The 23,980-nt window shown below is 28.9% G+C and overlaps 1 protein-coding gene across 2 annotated transcripts; it reads right to left on the bottom strand.

Annotated features, from left to right (window-relative positions):
• Positions 1 to 9,628: 9,628 nt before the first annotated feature.
• LOC114185935 (DUF3754 family protein, putative (DUF3754)) lies at positions 9,629 to 20,308 on the bottom strand. Of its 2 annotated transcripts, XM_028073902.2 has the most exons (14): positions 19,789 to 20,306; positions 19,345 to 19,647; positions 18,683 to 18,862; positions 17,483 to 17,618; positions 16,714 to 17,045; positions 14,906 to 15,035; positions 14,410 to 14,538; positions 14,241 to 14,285; positions 12,002 to 12,081; positions 11,118 to 11,214; positions 10,909 to 10,998; positions 10,301 to 10,354; positions 10,120 to 10,185; positions 9,629 to 9,998 (listed from the first exon to the last, which is right to left on the bottom strand). In XM_028073902.2, exons 1-14 carry the CDS (start codon positions 20,151 to 20,153, stop codon positions 9,846 to 9,848), a joined length of 2,160 nt encoding a protein of 719 aa, XP_027929703.1. In that variant the 5' UTR covers positions 20,154 to 20,306; the 3' UTR covers positions 9,629 to 9,845. The 2 variants fall into 2 exon arrangements, 1 of the variants encoding a protein (XP_027929703.1); XR_014995364.1 differs by lacking the exons at positions 9,629 to 9,998; positions 10,120 to 10,185; positions 10,301 to 10,354; positions 10,909 to 10,998 and adding an exon at positions 11,682 to 11,809 and having other exon boundaries at positions 19,789 to 20,308.
• Positions 20,309 to 23,980: the final 3,672 nt, after the last annotated feature.

Consider the following 23,980-nt stretch of genomic DNA (forward strand, 5'->3'; position numbering starts at 1 on the left):
AGAATTTTAAATCCAAACTTTATTACTTTATATTTTGAATTTTAAATTTGTCAATATGAATCTTAATTTAGAAAAAAAAATATTGAAATTGAAATCATTAGTGAATTTTAAATCTTTAAAAGTTTTAAGAATTTATAATTTTCACTTTGCAATGATACACGTATGTCTATGTTATAAAAATTATGTTTTAAATTATTGTTTAAGCTTTTGTGAAATGTCAAAAATGTGTGAAAGTTGTTCAAAAACATTTAAAAATTCATTAAAAAGTTTTTAATGTTACAATTTTTTGTAGGGTGTCAAAACGTACCAGCCCGGCCATTTTGCCTCTCCTTGCCTTTTCACTTTACATTTTGAAATATTTTTTGTAGCTTAAGTGGAATATTTTTATAGCTTTTTGAAATTTCAAAATTCAAATTCAAACTTTATTACTATATATATTTCAAATTTCACAATATTAAAATAAGATTAAAATTTAAATGTTGAGTATTTTCATATTTTTAAAGTTAAAAAAATTTGTAATTTTTACATTATATTTTAATTATTATTATTAGGTTGATATCATTGTGTTATTTTATAATTATATTTTTATTAAATATTATTATATTTTATAATAATTATTATATCGTTATGAATTTTTGTATTTTTTACGAGAAACATTAAGAATATTTATTAGAAAAACTTAAAATTTTTGTACATGTTTTATATTTTAAATGTTAAATTTAATTTTATTTACGGTTTTTTACAATTTCAAATTTTAAATCCAAACATTATTATTTTATATATCAAAAATATTTAGTTTCAAAAAACTAATTTAAAAAGCAGAAAACATATCGGTTGTTAATAAACTATTTATATTTAGTTTCAAAATACATTTTACAATGCCTTTAACATATATTAGAATTTGTATGTATGAATGTTGTATATATTTGAAAGTTTGTAAAATAAATGAACGAAGGTCGTAAAATAAATAAATAAAAGGTTTAAATTATGAAAAACTTAAATTATGAAACACTTGAATAATCAGTTATAATATTAAAAAAATTAAAATTTTAATTATGAAATTGTCATTTTCAAACACTTATACATAAAGAAATGAGATTATTATTTTACAAACATACTTTTAAAATATGTCAGTGTCAGAATTAATTTATATTGACTTTATGTTGTACCAAATCAATTAATTTAAAATTAAACAATTAATCAATCTTTGTTATCATATTATTATACTTTTTTGCGATTTTAAATTTCAAATTCAAACTTTATTACCACTTCGAATTTTAAATTTGGTAATATGCATCTTAAGTGTACTAAAAAAATTTATTTTGAAAAATATTGTTGAGGAAAGCCACTAACAATGCTCTGAATTTCAAAATAGTATGCATTATTTTTGGCTTTTACCCCTATTTTCTGCACATATCAAAGAAATCAAAGAAAGAAGAATAAAAGAATAAACTTGACCTTGTAAACCAAATAATGGAATTTGAAAAAACGTTGGACATCTATGCATAAAAGTTCATTGTATCAAACATTTGAAAAAATGAAAAAGGAAATGAAAAGTGCATATCTATTTTTTTTGATAAAATTTAATGTTCATCCAAAATATTTATGGTTGGTAGAGATGGGAGAATGTGTGTTGGAAAAAGGCGTATATTAGAAAACAACATTTATTTAATGTGTGTGTTAGAATCAATACATGAAAATATGTGCACTCATTTAATGCAAAATATATTATTATATTATTATTGAATATTATTATGAATTATAACATATTATTTTATTATTAAGAATCATCAAAGTTTTTCAACTCTTTATTTTTAAGATTTTGTTCCCAAATACTATATTATTTAAGATTATTTTTTAATTATCATAACCAATAAATAAATGAATCAAAAAATACATAGTAAATATAAAAAAAATAATTATATTGAAATTCTGAAGTTTGTATGCAAGAACTAAATCCCTAAATCATTAAATAAATTGAACAAATATGCGTACGTCATTTATCAGTATTTCAATTATGTTAATATTTATTTAAAAATATGAATATGAAAAAGTGATTTAGCAATCCAAAAACAATGATTATATTACATTTAATATAATAATAAATAAATATAAATAATAATTGAAAAAATAAATAAATGAAGTTTGTAAAATAAATAATTAAAAAGCTTAAGTATAAAGACTTAAATCATGAAAAAATCGTTTCAGAGAATTTTTCACTTTACTTAAATCAAAGACATTTTGAAAACACAAAACGCTTCCAAGATATAACACTTGAGTGACCGACTACAATATTAAAGTAATTTAAAATTTTAATTATGAAATTATCATTTTCAATTGGTGGGCATACATACTCGTATAAAACATACTTTCAAAATATGTCACTGTCAGAATTAATTAATATTGACGATATATGTTCTACCAAATCAATTAAATAAGAATTAAATAATTAATCAAACTTTGTCACCATATTATTCTAGTTTTTTGTGATTTTGGATTTCAAATTTCAAAATTTGTAATATGAATCTTAAGTGTATGGAAACAAAAAAAAAGCAAACTATCATCTTTGAGAAGAGGTATGTTAAGTTATTTATACTTTTGTCAATATAATTGATTTCTGGAGATGAAAAGTAGGTATGGAAAAATGAAATTTTTTAAAAGGTGTATAAACCTTCTCAAGAAAGTTAAATAAAAATAAGTCAATGTTGAAAGAGTCCTTCATAAATTTAACTTATTAAACTTTAATAAATATTTATTGGAGTGTGATCTTGATTTTAATTTTAATTTTTTTGAAAATTTGGATTTCACCTTAATGATATGCATTTATTATAAAAATAAATTATAATTTATGATTTACTTTTATGCTTTGCATTTAGTTTATTTTTATAATTGTCAAATAGTAAACTTTATGTTATGAAATTAAATTTATTATTTAAAATACTTACTTCAAAATATATACAGTGAAATATTTAATTATATATTTATGTTTGAAAGTATTTACTTTCGTATTAAATTAAATTATTATTATTATTATTTAATATATATATATATATATATATATATATATATATAATTTATATAATTAAAAACATTATTTTCTAAAAAGTTGTAGGTTATAACTTTGTACACCTAAGATCAATTAAGATTTTTGAATGTCTTGTTGCCATAAGATATTTTGGTAACTGAAGATTACTTCTATTTTTTCACTCATACATCTTTTGAATTTATTTTTTCCAATAAGGTTACTAATATAACTTACTTAAATAAGTTTATCACTGAAAAAATTTATTTTAAAAAATATTGTTAGTAAAAATCACTAACAATGTTGTGAATTTGAAAACAGTACATATTGTTTATGACTATACTTTTTGCACATATAAAAAAAAAATCAAAGAAAGTATAATAAAAGAATAAACTTGACATTGTCGACCAAATCACAAAAACCAGTTGACATTTCTGCATAAAAGTTCATTGTATCACACAATTGAAAAAATGAAAAAGAAAATGAAAAGTGCATACCACACTCATTTAATGTTTGTGCTAAACTCGATGCATGAAAAGATGCACACTCATTTAATGTAGAATAAAATTTTTGATAAAGGTATGCAATCAAGTTCTTTAAATTTATTATTTGTTTATGGACAAATTCATAAAGTCTAAACTATATGTATTTATTATATATTATATATAATAAATATATATTTATTTATTTTGTTATCTATTCTTTGTTATTTCTCTTTCTATCTTTCTTCTTTATTATAAGTTAATTATTGCCTACTATTTACTATTTATTTATTTATTTGTAATATTTACGATTAATAATGGTTAAACTTATGACTCAGAATAATATTGTTAGCTTTGCAATATTATGTATTACATATTAGATCAGATATCATTAGAGATTTGATAATTCAAAATGACTTTTACTTTATGGGAAGGTGATAAGATTTTTGAAACCAGTATAAAAATTTTTCAAAAAAGTAGGTAAATCTTTTAAAACATTTTTCATTTAAAATTATAATACAATAAATTCAAATATAACATTGCATTGAGACACATGAAAAGTCATTTGTTTCTTCATAATTAATGCAAATTAATGATACAAACACATTGGAAGAGACAAAAGTTTACCTTGGAAATAGTGTTGGGAGAAACTGAAAAGTTGTTTTTATTCTTCTCAAAAGTTTACCTTGGAAGTAGTATTTGGAGAAACTGAAAAGTTATTTTTATTCTTCTCAATATCTTTTAATTTTTGAAGGAGAAAAATTAAGTTTTGAAAAGTATAAAAAGCTTCTTCAATAAGCTAGGTAAAACAAAAAATAAAAGTCTTAATTTTTATTTTGGTAAATAAATGTATTTAAAGTAAGTAATATAAAATAGTTAATAATGGTTAAAATTAGAATTCAAAACAATATTATTTTAAAATATAAAATAGAAAACATGAAACATTGTAAACATAAAAGGTCTTTTAAATAAGAATAAAAAACTTGCAATGAAAAATAAATGAAATAGAAAAAATTAATCAAACAGATAAATAACTATGATATCTTTGTTGATTTTGTCTTCATCACTTTCAAAAATCAGCGATTATCGTTCTTGAAGTTCAAACTTTGTAAACGTTATTGACCACTAAACTTTGTAAACGTTATTAACCATTAAACGTTATTGACAAATATGAATACATCATAATAAAGGTATCTCCAAACTTTATTTCTTCTTAAGTATTTATTTTGTTATAAATATTTCTCATCCAAACTTTATTTTTATTAATTATTTATTTTGCTTATTCACTTGTAATATTTAATTAAGTTAATTAAATTTAAATATTTATTTCTTGGCATTACTTTGATTACAATGGATACAGATAAGTGTTGATAAATTTATTCATAATTTACGACTTTTAAGACAGTATACAACATAGAAAAAGTGATAAAAAAACGTTAATTTTAACTGATATTTAACCATAACAATAAGAGAAGACAGAAAAGATTGTTACTTATAGATGGAGAATGAAGTGGGAGAAGATTGCTACTCATAGAATGTGAATAGATTGAGAGATATAAATACATTTCAACATTCGTAGTTTATATAAAGAGAATACGATAATGATGGTTATTCTAACAGTCACAATTGTACACCATGATGGTTCACATTTATTGCTTATCCTGCACTTACACAACTTATTAAATAGCAAAAATTATGGTTAAATAAATACAAAAATAAATTAATTTTAATTCATATATAAAGACAAAATTATAAATGTGTTGATATGACTATTCCAACCATAAATATAAATAATAACGTTAGAGTTATTAAAATGGAACGCATAATAAAAAAATAAATTAAATTTAAACATTTGAAATGGAACCTTTGGAAAAAACAAATTCTAATGTAGAAAATGAAGAAAAGAAAAAAAGATAACCTTCGTTGTGGTAGAATAAAAACTTCAGTCAAAGAGAACTAAAAATTCAAAAATATAAAAATTCATAAATAAAAAATCGAAAGTGAAAATCATTAAAGAAAATATGAATGTGTTTGAGATCTAGGAGAAGAAGAAAAAATTCGCAAGAAGAAGAAAAGTTTGTACCTTTATTGTGTTATTCAAACATTTCATCCATTTGACATAAAGAAATCATCCATCAGAGAAAAAAATACTTCAAAAGAGTATTTAGATCTGGGAGAAGAAGAGAAGATTCGCAAGAAGAACAAAAACTTATACTTTTATTGCGTTCTTGAAACATATCCATTTGCGAGAAAGCATATATTTAGAGAGAAAAAACACAAAAAAAAATATTCAAATCTGGAAGAAGAAGAAAAGATTGGCGAGAAGAACAAAAGTTTCTATCTTTATTATGTTCCTTAATAGTTCATCCATCTTACAGAAAACATTTATTCATCAGAGAAAAAAGAACATAAAAAAAATATTCAGATCTGGAGAAGAAAAGATTAGTAAGAAGAATAAAAAAACTTCGACCTACCTTTATTGTGTTATTGGAAAGTTCATCCATCTGCTAGAAAATATTCATTCTTCAGAGAAAAAACAAACATAAAAAAATTATCAGATATGGGAGAAGAAGAAAAGATCTGCGAGAAGAGCAAAAGTTTCAACCTTTAACCTTTATTGTGTTCTTGACACATTTCATCCATCTGTCAAATAAATTCATCCATCAAAGACAAAAAAACATAAAAAAGTACTCGGATCTTGGAGAAGAAGAAAAAATCTCTTTTAATGTTCTTGATGGTTATGAATCTGAGAGCAAAACATATACAAAGAAAAGTAGATCTGAGAGCAATACATCCATCAAACAGATAAATATGACAAAGAAAAGAAGATAAATATGGTAGAAGAACGAAAAATAGTAGAAAAGTTCTTACCTTTTTGGTGTTCTTGACAGTGCTCATGATTCTGAGAGCTAAGCATCACTCCAAACCAAAAATAAAACAAATACAAAGTAGATCTGAGAGCAAAACATCACTCCAAACCAAAAAATTACGTACCAGTTAAGTTGTACAGCGAAAAAGACTCTTGCATGTGTTTGAACTCTTCATCGGAAGCCTGTCAACAAAAGAAAAATACCATCAACGCAAAAAATAGTTAGATCAAAGTAAATATAAGAAGAATATGAGTTGTTTGCTTCATAAAACTGAAAATAAAAATGAAATCTGGGTAAAAAAACCATATGTCGCAGTGACCCATATTAGACCTGTAAAAAAAGAAAAATACCATCAACGCAAAACAAAAAAGTTAGATCTGAGAAAGTATTGAGAAAGGTAAAAACACAAACGAAAACAGAGATACAACATCTTCAGATCTGAGTAAAAAAACGATATCTTCAGATCTTCTCATTTCATTCATCTGCGAAGAATGACAAAAACAGAGATACCATAAAAATAACTACAGATCTGAAGAAATTAGACAAATAATGCATCTCCATAGTCGGTTTTTGCAGTTTAAAACACATGGATGTGGTTGTACTCTTCATTTCAAGGATTTAAACACCTGAAACATAAGATCAAGCCAAGAATCACTTAGATGTCAGTAAAAAACATAAAGATCTCCAAAAAAACAAAATCTTTCATTATGAACGGCAAATCTCACATGCATGTGTTTGTAATCTTCAGTTGAAGCCTGTAAACAAAAAAAAACATGATGAACAGAAGAAGATGAACAGAAGAAAGCTCAGAAAAAAATATAAAGCATCTCCATAGTCGGTTTTTTGCGATTTAAAAACAGCTCGATCAAAAGAAGAAGATGAACAAAAGAAGATGTTAGATAAGAAGCTAAGAAAGGCAGAGAAACCATGATGAACGCGGAGCAACAGAGACAGAGAAAGAGAGAGAAAGAAGTGAGAAGGCGGAAACAGAGAGAATGAGAAAGAGAGAGAAAGAAGTGAGAAGGCGGAAGCAGAGAAAATGAGAAAGAGAGAGAAAGAATTGAGAATGCGGAAGGTGAAAAGACTGAGGAAGAGAGAGAATGAAGTTTGAATAAAAACTTTCGTTTTTCCATTTGTTTTTCAATTTTTTTTCTACCTTCAAAATGCTGAGAGCTTGACACATCAGCGTTTTTTCCTTTTGTAGATAAAAATTTGAAATGAGAAGTAGCTAAGATATATTATTCAATTGAAAAACTTACCTTTTGTTAGTTCCCAATTGTATATAGTATTAGATTACTACCTCTAGTGTCTTTCCTTATTCACGAAAATGCCACTTATATTATTTACGAACATGCCACTCATGTAATATTTTAATTATTATTACAAGTATTAAATTTATTATTAATAATGTTTTATTATTATTATGAAAATTATTATTAATAATAATATTATTATTATTTTTACTACAACGTAATTATTATTATTATTAACATTATTATAATTAATATTTTTATTATTATTAATGTTATTTTTTTATTGTAATTATTATTATTATTAATTAGTAAATTAATAGAACTAAAAAATTATTTTTATTATGATAATCATACTGTATTTATAATAATAATAATTATTATATTTCTATAAACATAATAATAATAATAATAATATTATTATTATTATTATTATATTACTATGTAATAATTATTATTTGTATTATTATTATTAGTTTTATCAAAATCGAATATCATTTTTATAATGGTATTATTATTGTAATTACACACATTTTAATTTTATTTACTACCAATCTTATCTCAATTCTTTATTTATTGGTTGTTTATTTATTAATCTACGGAGTATTATTTAAATTCAATAAATAGTTAAAAAATTAATAAAATTTAAAATATTTTTTTAACGAAGAAATTATATAAATTTAAAATTTAATAAGAGGATAAAATTTTAAAAACAAAATAAGATATTAAAATTTGTATTTCTTTACACATATATATATATAGTTGTATTATTATTATTATTATTATTATTATTATTATTATTATTATTATTGCGGTATTCATATTGTTATTATTAGCAGTATGGTGAGACAAAAACATCTTATTTTCATTTAATACAGGATCATATATCATTTACTTATATTTTTATTTATTTTATTATTGATTTATCTTTAAATCTTTGAACTTAAAAAGTAGTTAGTAAAATCAATAAATTAATAGAACTGAAAAATGTTTTTTTATTATGATAATTATATTGCATTTATAATAATAATGATTATTATATTATAGTAGTATTATTATTGTTATCGTTATTATTATTATTATTATCATTCTGAGATATTATTATATTAATAATAATAATATTATTATTGTTGTTATTAGTATTTTTATCACTGCGGGATATTATTATAGTGATATTATAATAATAATAATAATAATTATTATTATTATTGTTATATTTAGACACACATTTTACTTTTGTTTATTACGTAAATATGTCTCAATTATTTTCAATTTTTATTTATTTTATTGTTCATTTATCTATACATTTGAGTATTATTTGAATTCAAATAAGTAGTTACAAAATAATAAAATAATAAAATTGAAAATAATATTTTATTATGAAAAAATATTTAAATTGAAAAAATAATAATTAAGAAGATAAAATTCTAAAAACAAAAAGAAGACAAGATGTATATAAATTTACATATATGTAATTGTTGTATTATTATTATTATCATTACTATCATGGGATATTATTATATCGGTATTATTATTATAAGTAGTATAGTGTAACACACATTTTAGTTTTATTTAATATGTGATCATATCTTAATTATTTGTATCTTTACTTTGTTTTGTTGTTGATTTATCGTTAAGTATTTGACATTTCAAGAACGTTTTATAATAGTATTTGACTTTACATTAAAGTGAAATATGTCAAATAGTATAAATAACTTACATACAATTCTGAAATGCGTACCAAACATCAAATAAGCCTAACAAAATTTGAATAAAATGATTAAATCTACGTATTTCGAAAGATGAAGGACTAAATTAGTCCAAAATTTCAAAATGGACTAATTTCAAAGTTTACTTAAAGTTAAGGGACTAAAAACATATTTAACCCAAAAAAATACAACACTTCGGTTTAAAGTATTTGAAATAACTCCTCTATATTCAAATTATCATTATGAATTTGGTACTTATAAGAAAAAACATACAATGAAAAATTGGCACTAGTAGTAGGAGCAGCATATATAATGTATTAACAACTATATTAACAAATAAAGAACTGTTTTTAATACAGTGCAGCATGAATATGTGTGCCTAGACTCATTTATATACAGAGAATTATTACCGGATAAAAAGAGGGATTATGCACTTACTAAGTTACTATATACAATGCCTTTGTTGGTAAACTGTGAAGGTCGTTTCCAGTGCTCTATGGGACGTCCACGTTCTAACAGAGCAAAATATTCCATCGTTCTTTAAGTGCCTCATAAGCCTTAGGACAAGGTATAGCCAACAACCCCCGCTTTCCATCAATACAAGTTTCAGTTGCTAGGCCCAACCTTAATAATGTATTAAGTGCCTTGTCAATTGGCATTTCAACCTGCCAATTATGCAATGATTATGATCAGCAGCACTAACAAACTATAATATAGAGAGCAGACACCGCCCCCCCCCCCCCCCCCCCCCAAAAAAAAATTATATCTATATATACATCACCTCACCTTTACTTTAAACACTTCATACAAGAATCTCTCACATTTTTCTCCAACAGTTTGCTGAGAAATAACCTGGAGCCAAGAATGTTACACATGATTTATGTTTCACTTGGAATGCTATATCATAAAATGGATTTGCAGACAACTGAAGGCAGAGTAACTCAATTAGGAGGAATAATTGACAAACCTGCCCCTTCTCTGCATTGAGCAGGATGGCATAAGCCAAAACAGCTTCCTTGTACTGCAAAAGTGTACATGTAAAGTTTAGGTAGATTGACATCAATGAAGATCAGAATACGTAACAACGAGGTTGTAAAGAAGAAACCCTATTCTGGAAGAGCAGTCCCCCATTTTACAATATAGATACCGTGCATAACCCTGTCCACTTAGTATCACTGGAGCTACTGTTCAGGAGTTCGATTTCACAACATAAACCACAAAATACATTCATAATTGCTTATTTACAAAAAAATTGAATTAATTCTACCAAGTTCTTCGTGATCTGATTTTCATATTTTCAAATTTACCATTAAATGATTCTAAGATGTTCTCCAGGCCAGTTGATGCAAGAAATTTACATTATGATTAGTTGATGCAAGAACATTCACATGATTCAATAGTTTACAAAGAGATTATACCTTAAATTTGTCATAGAAAATCGTTCAAAACCTTCAAATAACTTTATTAAAACCAAAAACATTGAGCACCACTTCATCAAATAATAAATCAGTAGTATTCATCTTTTCAATGTAACCCACAGGGTGCACAAAAAGCACAACAAAGGAAGTTTCTCACTTGCTGCTGTTCAGAGGCGTCTAGAAGAAAATGCACTGAGCCAAAGCCACTTGCCAATGTTTTTTCATTGAGTGTCTTGTTAACTAACAGCTGCAATATAACATTCATGACAATTCAGATATTTTCCTTTCCACAAAATGATATAGAAAGATTTGTGCTTTCACAATGTTCTACCATAATCTCTGATAGCACAGGAGAACGTCAATTACCTGATACCGATCCCATGTCTGTTTGTAACCAAGGACCACACGACTCCCATATATTATTAGAGCACTTATGGCAACAACATCAAGTAAAATTGCTGATCTGAAAAAAATCAAAGTAAATAAATATTGATTACCAACAGTTTTCAAATGGTGTAACTTCTAAGCTGGAAAGTTACTGGTGGAACGTAGAAATGAGTTGTTTCTATATCATAAAGAATTCATTATATAGGGGGAGAGATCAAACTACACAACTTTTACCAAATGTAGTACCATTCAATATCTTTTGAATGGATTATGTTTTATTTAGAACTTACCGTTCGATTGAAAGCTTTTATCACATAGATCACATATATACAAAATTTTATATTAATATAACATTATTTGTCCCTTTCATATATATATATATATATATATATTACACATGCATATATATACGGACGTGCGCACACACACTTTTCAAAATATACTAAAATAAGAATCATTTAATCACCTTATTATTATTATTAATATTTAATTCTAACAAAATAATGATATGAAATCGTAATTGAATGGTTGGATCTTACTCACCTTAAAGACAATAGTTTTGTGAGTTTTTCTAGTTATATATTGTTCATCTTACTCATCCTCATCCTATGTGGGACTTTTAGTTCACCTTGAATTCCTAACCGTTTGTTTGATAATATTTTTCTGAACAACTGCTAAAAGGGAAAATACACACACACAAGACTATGTGAGACGCTCCCACTTTGTCAAGGAAAAAAAGCAAAGCATCTGTAGCATGAGAGATAGTTAAGCTTAACTATGGAGAACTTAGAACTATAATTAAAAATAACCTTAAATGTTTAGGAACATTATCTTATGAGAGCATGAAACTGAAATGTACATACGGGGAAGATAAGACATTCTCAAATTTGTAGTTTATGAAGTATGCCGAAAGTCCCAAAATTGTGGCAACATCCAAGCGCACCTGTAAGTTTACATTTAACAGTTACATGGGTAAACAAATTAATAGAAAGATACTGTAAATAAAAGGTTTAGAGATAATTTATGTGTCTATCTTCACCATGAAACCAAGGTACATTATTATATCAGATGGGCTACTATCAAGCTTATAAGGAGATAAAAACAAATAAATTTCTAAACATTAGCTACAAATAAAATCCTGTAAAGGGGAACATTATTCTCCTAATAATTACAACAAATACACAACTAGTCACCCATTATTTTCTAAATTATCATGATCCCTTGATTTCAGAACCATTTGAACTAAATTCAACACTCATCCTCAAGCTAGTGAATAGATGCCAATCGTTAATTGAATTAAATTCTGACTGAAGTAATGACTTTGTTAACATATTAGCCTCTTGTGACTTGGTTGGCACATAGTGTAGGCTGAAAGTTCCACATTCAATTTCTGACTTTATGAAGTTGTGGTCCATCCTCACATGTTTCATCCTATCATGATGAATATGATTATGAACTATGCTAATAGTTTGTTTACTATCACTGTACAACTATATGGAGTTCAAGTGGAATAAATAGGTCTTGTATTGTAGCAACGACTATCTCCTTACTTCTTCATGTCACATTTCCCCACACTTTTTTGCACTACCCTGTAGTTGGCTTTCCATCTTCTATTAAAACCTGCCTAATCTACATTAGCAAAACATTCAATCATCCAACAATCTTTCTTTTGGAATAGTGGACTGTTCCTAGGAGTCCCCTTTAGGCAGCAAAGAATCTAGTTTACAGATTCAAAGAATGCGAAAACTGACTCACTGCACTTGCTCTATGAGGAATGTCTAGTCTACTGAGAGATGTAAATCAATTTTCCTATCAAGAACTGGTAGGATTCCTTCTTCAAAGGAGAATCTTCTTCATTTAAGTTTATTTTCCAATTTCTGTCCAGAGGCATTCCAGCAATCTTTCACCCCAACTTCCCAATCTCCTTTAGAAGATCAAGGATATATTTCCTTTGAGAAATGAAAATACCTTTCTAACTCCTTGCTATTTTCATTCCTAAACAATGTTTCAAGTGTCCAAGGTCCTTTACTTTACAAATAGACACTAATTACTCTTTATTTTTGGGATTATCATAATCCCTTGAACTCAACCATTTAAACTATATCCAACATACACCTTTACAATCTTCCCATTATTATTAAATTCATGTCAGGAAGAATGGAAGCTTTATTTATCCGGTGCACTAGTCTCAACCAAAGATACATTAAGGAAGTTTGAATACTAACACCATGAAAGTTGCGCCAAACACATATATCATTTCTGATTAAAAAGGTTTGGTTGTTTATAACTGGATTACCTAGACACAAATTGGTCAAATTAGGCGAGACTGATTTAAAAAACATTTGTGTTGGACATAGCAAATTATTGGGGTAAAAAATATTTTCAATATCTCCATAGGAATTAGGGAAAATATATTTAGAATCTTGCTAATTTATTTCAGCATATTTTTATTTCCTTTTTAGAGGTTTTGATTATGAAGAATAGAGATCATGAGAATATAATTTATGTGATTGATATCAATAAAATAATTCTTCATTTTCTTACATATTTCAAGTTGATACCAAGGTCTATCTTAGCAAGGTTTGTTGGCCTACCATGTCACCTGCTATTAGGCCTCTATTGAACCACTAAAAAATATTTAGTCTCATGCTCGAGATGAACATGACTCATGGCCTTATCTTTTCAGTCAACGTATGATCTTCAATACACCTTTCAAACCGAGGACATCGAGTGTGAGAATCGAAAGGGGCCTAATAGTGGGTGGCTCAATAGGTCAAAATCTCCACTAGAATAAACTCTAAATGACTCTATACCAAATTAAGGCAGTGGAATTTAAGGTTAACTCAACTTCAAAAAACCAGCTCAGTAAGGTGAGGTTTGTCACTACTTATATATTATAATTTAGCTTTATCCCTAGTTGATGTGGGATCTCTAATAGTTTGCATTAGCAGAAATTATTAATAAAGAGAGGAAGCTCAAATTACATCACAATTCAACATATACAAAATAAGAATATAAAATACTTAACACACAACATGTAACTTCAAATGAGTTTAAAACTAATTCTGAAATGAAGAGCAAGAATGTTAGCAGATTTCTTACTGTGTCTATGATACGGAATGATAGCTTTTTGTCAGGGAATATTACCTGCAAATAAATTCAAAATCTTTTGAAGTATTACACATAGAAATAGAAGGTTACAACAGGAACAACATTAAGAAGGGTCTTCTCATTTGGGACCTGTCAATCCCTGTAGGGGCAAAATCATTACCGCTAAATCTGGAATAGGAATTCTTTCATAGATCTTTAACTGCAATGACGAAACGTCAGCTTTATTGTTACCATTTGTTTCTCCAACTTCCTTGGTATATAGTAGAATTAATTCTTCAAATGCTGGCTCCTATTTTCAGAACATGTAAGATTTGGATCAATTTTTCTAGTATAATCAACAGATAAAAAATCAATGCCCAAAGAACTTTATTAACTCTTACAGCTAGGAACATAAACTCAATACCAGACTAAAAAGGTGAAAAATAATGTCAACCATCAGGAAAATCATGATACTGCTATATTTATAACTAATAATAGATGTGTAATCTATCTCCAATCCTTTTAGAAAAATGATGCAGAAGGAATGAAATCTTGAAGACATGAAGGTCACAAATATAAGGCATGTCCTCAAATGATACACATAGGTCAAGTAAGAATGGCTCTCCTAAATACATATTCGTGCAGCACTACAAAAAATTGTAGGTAACGGGGAATACCTGCAGGACTGACTGTGAGAAAAGTATGGAAATGGAAGTTTTCAACGTTTTCCAAGGATCATTTCCACAGTATTTCCTTGTTGCAGGTCTCCATATATCATTAAGTGATATCCTTGATAAAAAAGTAGGCCTGGAAGGAGACATCTTTTGATTGGTCATATCAAACAATGATGCTTCAATTTAGTTTATCCTAAATTAAACTAGCAAACTGAACATTGATTTAGAACAATTATTCCTGAATTGTTGAACTAAGACAGACATTTAAAATAAACTACCCACTACAAAGTGAGTTAGCGTATAAACAAGGTCAAAAAGCAGGTAGCTCAGTTGGACCTGCCCAAGTTTGTAGTATTATGGTGTGATAAGTTTTTACTATGAAGGAGTTATGATGATGATGATGATGATGACATCACATCAATTTATGTTAGGATACTGTTTGAACTTAAACTTAACTGCAAGGTATAAAGCACCAAACCTTCTACAAAGAACCAACTATGTCCGTGAAATGGAACAGGCAGAAACTTGGCACCGCCAATTTCTACACAAAATATATTAAACTAGAATATGTAGGAGGTTTTTCAATTCGTTAAAGAGATTCTTTATATAAAAGATGAATGAGAAACACTCTTCTAAAAAAACAAAAGTATTTATAATATGAAAAAGTAATATAAATAGTACTTTTATTATTTGTTTATTTATTTTGAATGTGAAATATTATTTCTATCCAGCACTGTGCCCTTATTGTTTAGATTTTGCTATGCCATCATCACTGCTATCAATAATATCAGTTCCAAGTTGATGAGAATGGGTAGCATATGCACATGGAAAGAGAAGTAATTAAATCCTTCAATTTTTACATGGTCCGATCATAAAGACTGCTCTTTAAAGAAGTAAAAGGAACCCTTGGTGGCGCCTGATTCAACCAACTTAGGTTCAAGCAAGATGGTGCCCTATTAAGGCAATTACATAGCAGTCAAGTATGAATATGCTTTTCCATATTTAATGGAGACAAGTTTCAGCTATTTATTTCAGTTGTTTAGTTTCCTTTTAACTTTTGTTATAATGTCTCCATATCTTTGACATGCTCACTGCATTAATTAGGAACCTGCCCGTCAAAGACGTTGACAAAATATTTTTTTTTCCTTTCTCTATCTTATAATTATGGCACAAATCTTGGATATAAATTGTTTGCAATATTATTCATAGAGAAGAAATTGCTCTTAAATAGAATACAAAGACTTGATAATAACTGAATATCCTAATTTATGATGGATACAGTCTATCCCTACAATTCAGGATCAATGATCCTACACAATAAATTTAAAATAAATTGTCAGCTTATTTATGTAATTAAGACTGAACAAGTAAATATAAACTGCATCATAAATCAAGGGATTCTATATCCATAGTATTTATAGCCCGGATTTAAGTTAGATTAAGCATAACGCTACTTTGCCAATATATCGGGAAAGCCTATGTACTCCAAAGTCAAGAGTTCAATGAATTCAATTATTTTAAAGTTGTTACTAGTTAGTTAATTGGTTTCTCACAAGAATATCTGGTTTATCAAAGGTCTTTCCTTCGTGGCACCTTATTCTATTCATGTAAGACTTGTTGAGATTTGAGAGTTCCTTAATCTAATTTTGAGCAAGTATCTAGTCCTAGAAAAGTCACCTATGGAGTTCATATCAATCTATTTTTTTATGATAAGTGGAGCAACTAGCAGATTGTAATAAAAAAGATTACTTGTGGAGCAAACCTAGGAACTAGCAACTGATTGTAATAAAATGATGATTTGTGGAGCAAACCTAAGGTGAGGTTCAGGAGTATTATTGTCATTGTGAACTTCAAAAGGAGTTTCTGGCAAAGGGGGGATAAGTCCTATCTTAGAAAGCATTCTCCTCAGGAGCCTTCCACGAGGACCAACTGGTGACAATATCCCTTCATATCGAGCTACTGCCCTCTGAGCTGCCAGCCAAATAGGAAGTTCTGCATTTGGTTCTTGATTTATACCTATATGCTCATCTGAAGCAGGGTCATTATAAAGTAGTGATTTCTGAAATACTGACAATTCCTTTAGCCAAAGCCTTAATCTTTCTGTCCAGTTTTGTATTTCATGGGGACTGCCATTTTCGTAAAGCTGCAGAGAGGAAGAAAAATGTTATATTCTTATACCTAAACTTCAGGTGCAAATTTTGAAGATAATGTTGACCAGATAGATATAGTCATCATCTCATTCATAACCCTAAACATGACCATACTTAACCAGAGACATTACTTAAGCAGCCACAAGGCATGCTTTATAGATAGATCGGTCTCAAGAATTAAATTGATTGAACCCATTTCACAGATGAACCATGTCAAAATATTTTATATTTTGCTCATAAAAAGTTTAGAGAAAATTATTTATAGCTCTCATAAACATAAAAGGAAACAGTGAACCTTAGAAAATGCAAGAACTTCTATTCTATCCTGAAAATGAAAACTGTTGCATGCATACATGGAGAATGAAAACTGTTGTATCTCTGCACACAAATAGAAAAGAGGTAAATGAAGGAACTACCACAGAAATTTAACCTCACTGATCCAGGAGCCAAGTTTTGTTAGTGGTTTTGATATAACAAAGAAGGTTCCTCGCAGAATCTTAGACTGTAAGTAATCAAGTTTTTCAACAATTAACAAGCCCTTCTGCTTCTCAGTTGCATAACCACGCCTGCAATAAAAAAGTATAAAACAATTTTATTAAATAACACAAGAAATATGTTAATTTATATATTTTGCATTACTTAAGTTCACTTCCACCAAAAGAGATATTAATCCTTCCATCTACAAGGCTACCCAAACCAAAAGCTCTACAAAAGATGACAAATAAACTTATATTTGTAAGTATTGTCCAAACTCGTCTCAGTGTTGACATGAAATACCCAAAATGACTAGCATGGGTTTGAGCATAGGTATTAGGTAATACTCAGATTTTTTAAATCATGTATGGGGATGGGTACATATATATTCACCCTCTCCCCGTTCTCATAAACATTCTCATTTTAAATTACAAAAACACTCTTGGTTCATTTGGTACTCAATTTTGAAATTTATGCAATTATAATTTCTTCGTTCTTATTTATCGATGTAGAGAAGAACATTCGTCTTTTTGGCATTGTATTATTGATAACATGTTTCCTTTCATATAGTCAAATATAAAAAGCAAAGATAAGTATAAGTTTTTTACTTCGGGGACAAGGACAATATAGTTAAACCAACACCCGCTCCATCCCATTGTCATCCATAAACTTTAGTGACCAATTGGAAACAGATAATAGGGAATATGCACTCAAAAATAATCACAAAATAATAATAATAATAATAATTTTTTCATAAGTCAACTACCTCAAAAGCTTAAGGTATTTGTAGAAAACACATGAATGTTTTATATTATATTTCTAACACAGCTCTTCATGCTAGGGCCCTTTGATCTTGGAGAAAAAACAATAAAAAAATTGCAACAATCAACCCTTGACTTGGGATTCTAAAGAAGACGAGAAGAGTGGAAGGTAAATCTATTATTTAGCTCATCAGGAATCAATCATACAGAAGGAAATTCAGTTAATTGTTTGAAGCATTTATTTTGAAACTATCATTTAAAAATCCCTAGCATTATATAGCCATACTTGATATAACCCTTTTATAAGCTATAAAATGATAAATATGCACATAAAATATTAAAAATTAATTTTTTTAAAATTTGATACAAAATTCAATGTGAAATTTGTTAATTACCTAAATATTATGGCATTAGACTCATATGCTCTTTTCCAATCAACATATATTGGCAAGGTAAGGAGATAATCTGTGTTCAATGCAGACGTTAACATCAGGTCCCTAGCTGATAGTTCTTCAAATTGTGCATTTGAAAGAAGCTTCATGAAAGCATGTTGAAAACGAGTACCAATTGTGACCCTGTCAGCAAATTTGGAATAGTGCGTCAATCACCATTTTGAACAAAATGCAAACAAAGCTACAGAGAAAGGAAATGAAAAGATGTAAAGAACAATTCTCAAATAGATATCTACTTTTGTTTAAAGATACCTAGCCTGGCCTTTAAGATTACCTCATTAAGTTTATTTATTATAGAAAAAGAATATGTTAAAACATACTTCTATTCTTCTCAAGTTCGTATTTGTCCTTCTGTTCATGAAATTTCTGATTTAGTCTGCCAAGGAAGGACCTAAGCACGTAGTTAGAAATTAGAATGAACATTTTAGGGGGAAAAAATAGGATTCGAAAAATGAAAATTAAGCCATTTGAGAGATGCCAAGTACTCATCCTTTCCAACCTGTGATCCTCCTAAGAGGTTTCATCATCATTAATGATGCCTGTACTCTGTAATTTTAAACTGTACAAATGAGCATAATGATAACGGCGTGTGTGTTGAGACAAACCTGGAGCCACTATCATAATCTTTCTTGGTAGCTGCAATGTCGAGAGATCGTAAAAGAGCGGTGAGGTCCAAAGCAGGGTAAGGGAACACAGACTGCTGGTCGTCATAGAGGTTGGCGTCTTCCTGAATTGCAATATTGTCATTGTCATCAATAAGCGTGTCTGAATCCTTGGTATTCACATTGGGTACATTCACCAGTTGTGTCAGTGAACTGTGTGTTTGGAGTGGATTGGCAAGTTGATAATCGGAACGCATCTCCTCTAAAATGCTTTTGTGCTCAGCGTGAAGTATGGAGTCTAAGCATCTGTTGACAATTAAAGTGTGAAGAAACACAGAACATGTTTCACTCCGCTGGCTCTCCAGTTGAGAATGAAGTGAGACGCATGCAGAAGCAGATAGATACAAAGACAAGGATGCCATAGAAGTGATGTGTTCTGAGACTTACGAGGTGAGAAGGCGAAAGTGATGGGCATCATCTTGGGATTGGTTAAACATGATAGAGAGGATGGCATCCACGAGCTGGGACTTGGAAACAGGGATGTGTTTCTGCCTTGGCACTCCTATTTTCGAAATTCCCTCTTCTTCGTCTCCATCATCATCCCCTCCGACACTGGGATTCCTACTTATACTTGTATGGTAGTTCTGTTGTTGATACTGGTATTGTGAGGATGGTTCCACCACGGACATTTCCTGAAGCAGTGAACAAGGAACCCTCTGCCTCGCGAAGATACCATGTGTTTGTGAAAAAGCAAACAGGGATTGGGATTGTGAAATTGGCACAACACCCAAACTGTGCCAACAATATGACATCTGCTCTCAATTTTACTCAGACTATTCTCTTCTGATCAACACCAGCGCTCGCTCACCCACACCGCTCCACTTCCACTTACAACAACACCATTGCAAAGCGGTATCCTCTATTGTATGGTTCTAAAAATTACACACACCCCACCCCAAACTCGTATCAAATCCATAAAAACTGTGTATTATCAAATACTACTTAAAATATTTTCCTTTCATCGATTAATTTGTTTTTACTACAAATTAAAATAATTGAAAATTCGTAAAATATTTAATTTGTAATTTATTCTCGGTCCTGTGAAACTTCTGAATAGTGAGGTGGTTTCGAATTATTATAAAAGTCAAACATGATTTTTGAATGTAAAATTTAAAAGTTATTTTTCTTAAATCTAATTTTTGGATTGTATAATTTAAAAATTATTTATCTTCTGAATTTTATAATTTATAAGTTTTTTTGTATTATACAATCTAAAAGTGTTTTTAAGAAAAAAAAATATATTCAAAATTATAATTTAAAAATTACTTTTGACTTTTGTATAATTTTTAGTTTCTAAATTGTATAAATAAATAACATATAATCTGAAAAGGACGAATTGAAAAAAAAAATATATGCTAGGAAAAAGGTTTTGAAGGTGCAAAATTGGACTCCAACTTTCTTGTAAGGTCCACTTTTCTCCTAATAGAAATTTAAAGAGAAAAGTTATCTCAAAGACAATAAACTATAAACTATTCAGAAAGTAGAAGTTTAAGTGAATAAATTATGTAACACAATAATGAACTTAAATAGCCTTGGAATTTGAATCTTGGCCTTCTTTCAGCTGTGATAGTTGACTAGCACCTTATACACAGAAGAAAATGTTTGGAAATAATTATTATTTTTTGTATTGTCCAACATTTTTGTCAAGGCCATAAATAAAAAAGTCGAAGTTTGGAAATAAATATTCAGATATTCATACAGGCTTTGAACACAAAAAGTTGATAATAAACCACCCAGTTATACGTTCGACACCGTCAGCACGAATGTCTGCATGCATCTACATGCAATGATAGTTATTAATCGCCCAACGTATACGTCGTCCGTTGCTCAGTGCCAGCGTCTGCATGCAGTTTGTGTTATCTCATGCAAACCCTTCTTAGTTTATGTATCTCAGCGTCCATATGCATTCAAGAAATTAAATTTTTCCTTTCATCTTCTTTTCTTATTCTTTCTCTTTCCTTATGCATCGGTTTCTTTCTCCATATCTCATAATCATTTTTGGTACGTCATAATTGGTGTTTCATGGTTTCTAAGACTTCTAAGATGGTATTGTTAGCATAGGCCATTTTAGGAGTAGCTTTGTTCGCATATAATACATCTCTTGTAAGATTGTACACAATCTCATTGTTAGGAATTCAAGTGTGAGTCTAAATCTCACATTGATCAGAAATGAGAAAGTAGAGCACCATATAAGGATTAAGGCCCATAAACTCATTGCTTTAAGGTTTTGGGTTGAGAGTGGTGTCAATGCCTTATGTGATTGGGCTCAGGTCTCATTGGTGTTGTGTCTCCCCAGTGATACTCCTTTATAAACCTAACAAGTGGTATCAGAGTCGATGTCTTGTGTAGTCTTATGTATCTGATACCCACGAGGCTTGGAAATGATACAATAATATGGTTGTTTCATGGGCTTGTCAATTCAATCTCACATTCCATTCATCATAGTATATTGTTGATGGAAGCCTTATTATATTGGGATTAGGCCCACCTAGGTATGGTACATGAATAGTAGTATAAATAACATGATTCACAAAATGCATTATTATGTTTTTTCGATAACATTTATTGTTATCTGACGCACTAGGCTAACTTGGGAGTCGAAATGTCTTTTGCAAACACATCCCGACCCACCCATATTGACAAGGATGAGTACCCTTGAAATCCAAGGACAAGCACCCTTGAAGCTTGGGACACTTGAAGTATTTATATTCTTCAGAGGATATATTTTGGGTCTGTAAGAACAATTGACGTCCATCGTGGTTATTACAATGAAAATAAAAAATTTTGTAGTAAAAAAATGTTATGATTGACCAAGCAATTCAGTAGACATACTTTGCTGAAAAACCTACAAACAATTACAATTTCTAAAAGACGCAATGGTTACGAGCCAATATACGACTTTTCTGGAAGAAGAGTATCCATGAAGGGATACATTGACCTACGTACCACCTTTGGAGAGGGAAATATAACCAAGACCATATCCACCCGGTATTTAGTGATTGGCGCACACACATCCTATAACATCCTCATAGGTCAACCTTGGTTGAATCTGCAGTCGTAGTCTCCACCCTCCACCCAACCCCTCCTCCCCCATCTCGTTATGAAGTTCTCATCAGCATTAAGGGATATAATCACAGTCCATGGAAACCAAAAGATAGCACGAGAATGTTACATAACTAGCTATTGGGATGTAGTTATGTAGGAGCAACATTCAACCGACGAAGAACACCCATGGTGAACTTGTCAAAAGGAAGTCGAACATAAAGCTGAAGGAAAAAACACATGTATACATAGAAGAACTCATCCTTATCTCCCTCATGGTCACGACACACATTATGTATACCACTCACCCTATTAAGGGCCACAATGTTTGGACTAACACTAGTAAAAAATACATATACTATTCAACCAAGAGGACAATATCTGAGACCACCTATACTTGGAAAACATTGCCTGCACCCCTTTGTGAACCCACACAGGCCTTCCTTGGAAGGGAGCTCTACATGCTCCTAAGGGGGGTCCTCCCTACACTCCATGATAACCTCCATGGTCACGACCATCGTCCTAAAAGAAAAAGCATCGGAGGACCCAAAAAATTGGTTGCTACCCGACCCCTCGACAACACTCAAATTCTAGCCGCTAGAAGACATACCAGAAGGTATTTGACACTTTTCGTCATGAAATGTGCAAGAAAAAGATAATGACAACAAACATACTCCTAAAGAACTTTGTGAAAGAAATGTAGAAAATGAAGCCTTATTTATAGAAATACATGGCACCCTTCACCCTCAATATAATACTGAAGTCTCTCTAATATGGTACGACTTATTCATTAACAATTTAATACTAAAGTTTTCCCATATTGACACGATTTTGCTTAAAAACTTAATTGAATTCGTATGGATTTGACACGACTTCTGAACAACAAAGAAGTCTCTCCATGTTGACACAACTTGAGCTCATTTTAATTAAAATCAGCTTATGTTGGCACAACTTTTTTATTGTGAAATCTTACCATTTTGTCACGACTTACCCTTCGCTGAAATTTTAAAATCTTTTGCACCACTTTGATAATTGCAAAACTAAATTACACCATTTAAAAAAAAAAACCTATGTAAAACCGATAACAAACACATTGAAACTATTATTACAATATTTATATAAAGTTTTTGTTTAGTAAATTTAGTCCCAACTAATCATTATACAAAATTTATATAACGCGTATTGCAATTTCTAAAACAAAATCAAAAATATTAATGAAAAGACATTATTAATTATAAATAATGATATTTTAATTATTATTTTTTATCTACTTTTAATTTAACACTTCAATTATCTTTAAATCATCATCACATCACATTATTATAAAGGATAAAAATTAAAATAAATAATTAAAAAGTAATTACAATGATGAGTTAAAAATAAATAAAAAAATTGATAAAAATATCATTTTTGATCAAAATTTTTGTAAAAAAATCAAAATCGATCAAAATTGTATTTAGTCCCGAGACTTAAAATTTCAAAGTAGTATATAATAATTTAATATTTCCTTTAATAAGAAGATTAGAACAATGAGAAC

This window comes from Vigna unguiculata, chromosome 5, assembly GCF_037176805.1.
Source record: "Vigna unguiculata cultivar grain cowpea cultivar isolate G323 ecotype 2 chromosome 5, ASM3717680v1, whole genome shotgun sequence".
NCBI lineage: Eukaryota > Viridiplantae > Streptophyta > Magnoliopsida > Fabales > Fabaceae > Vigna > Vigna unguiculata.

Excerpts from the sequence above, each read along its gene's own strand:
- LOC114185935 (XM_028073902.2), bottom strand. The coding sequence starts at position 20,153 with ATGTCATATTGTTGGCACAGTTTGGGTGTTGTGCCAATTTCACAATCC. Across the intron at positions 19,648-19,788 it reads CACTTTCGCCTTCTCACCTC|ATGCTTAGACTCCATACTTC; the intron begins GTAAGTCTCAGA and ends AATTGTCAACAG. Across the intron at positions 14,539-14,905 it reads TCTCACAGTCAGTCCTGCAG|GAGCCAGCATTTGAAGAATT; the intron begins GTATTCCCCGTT and ends TTCTGAAAATAG.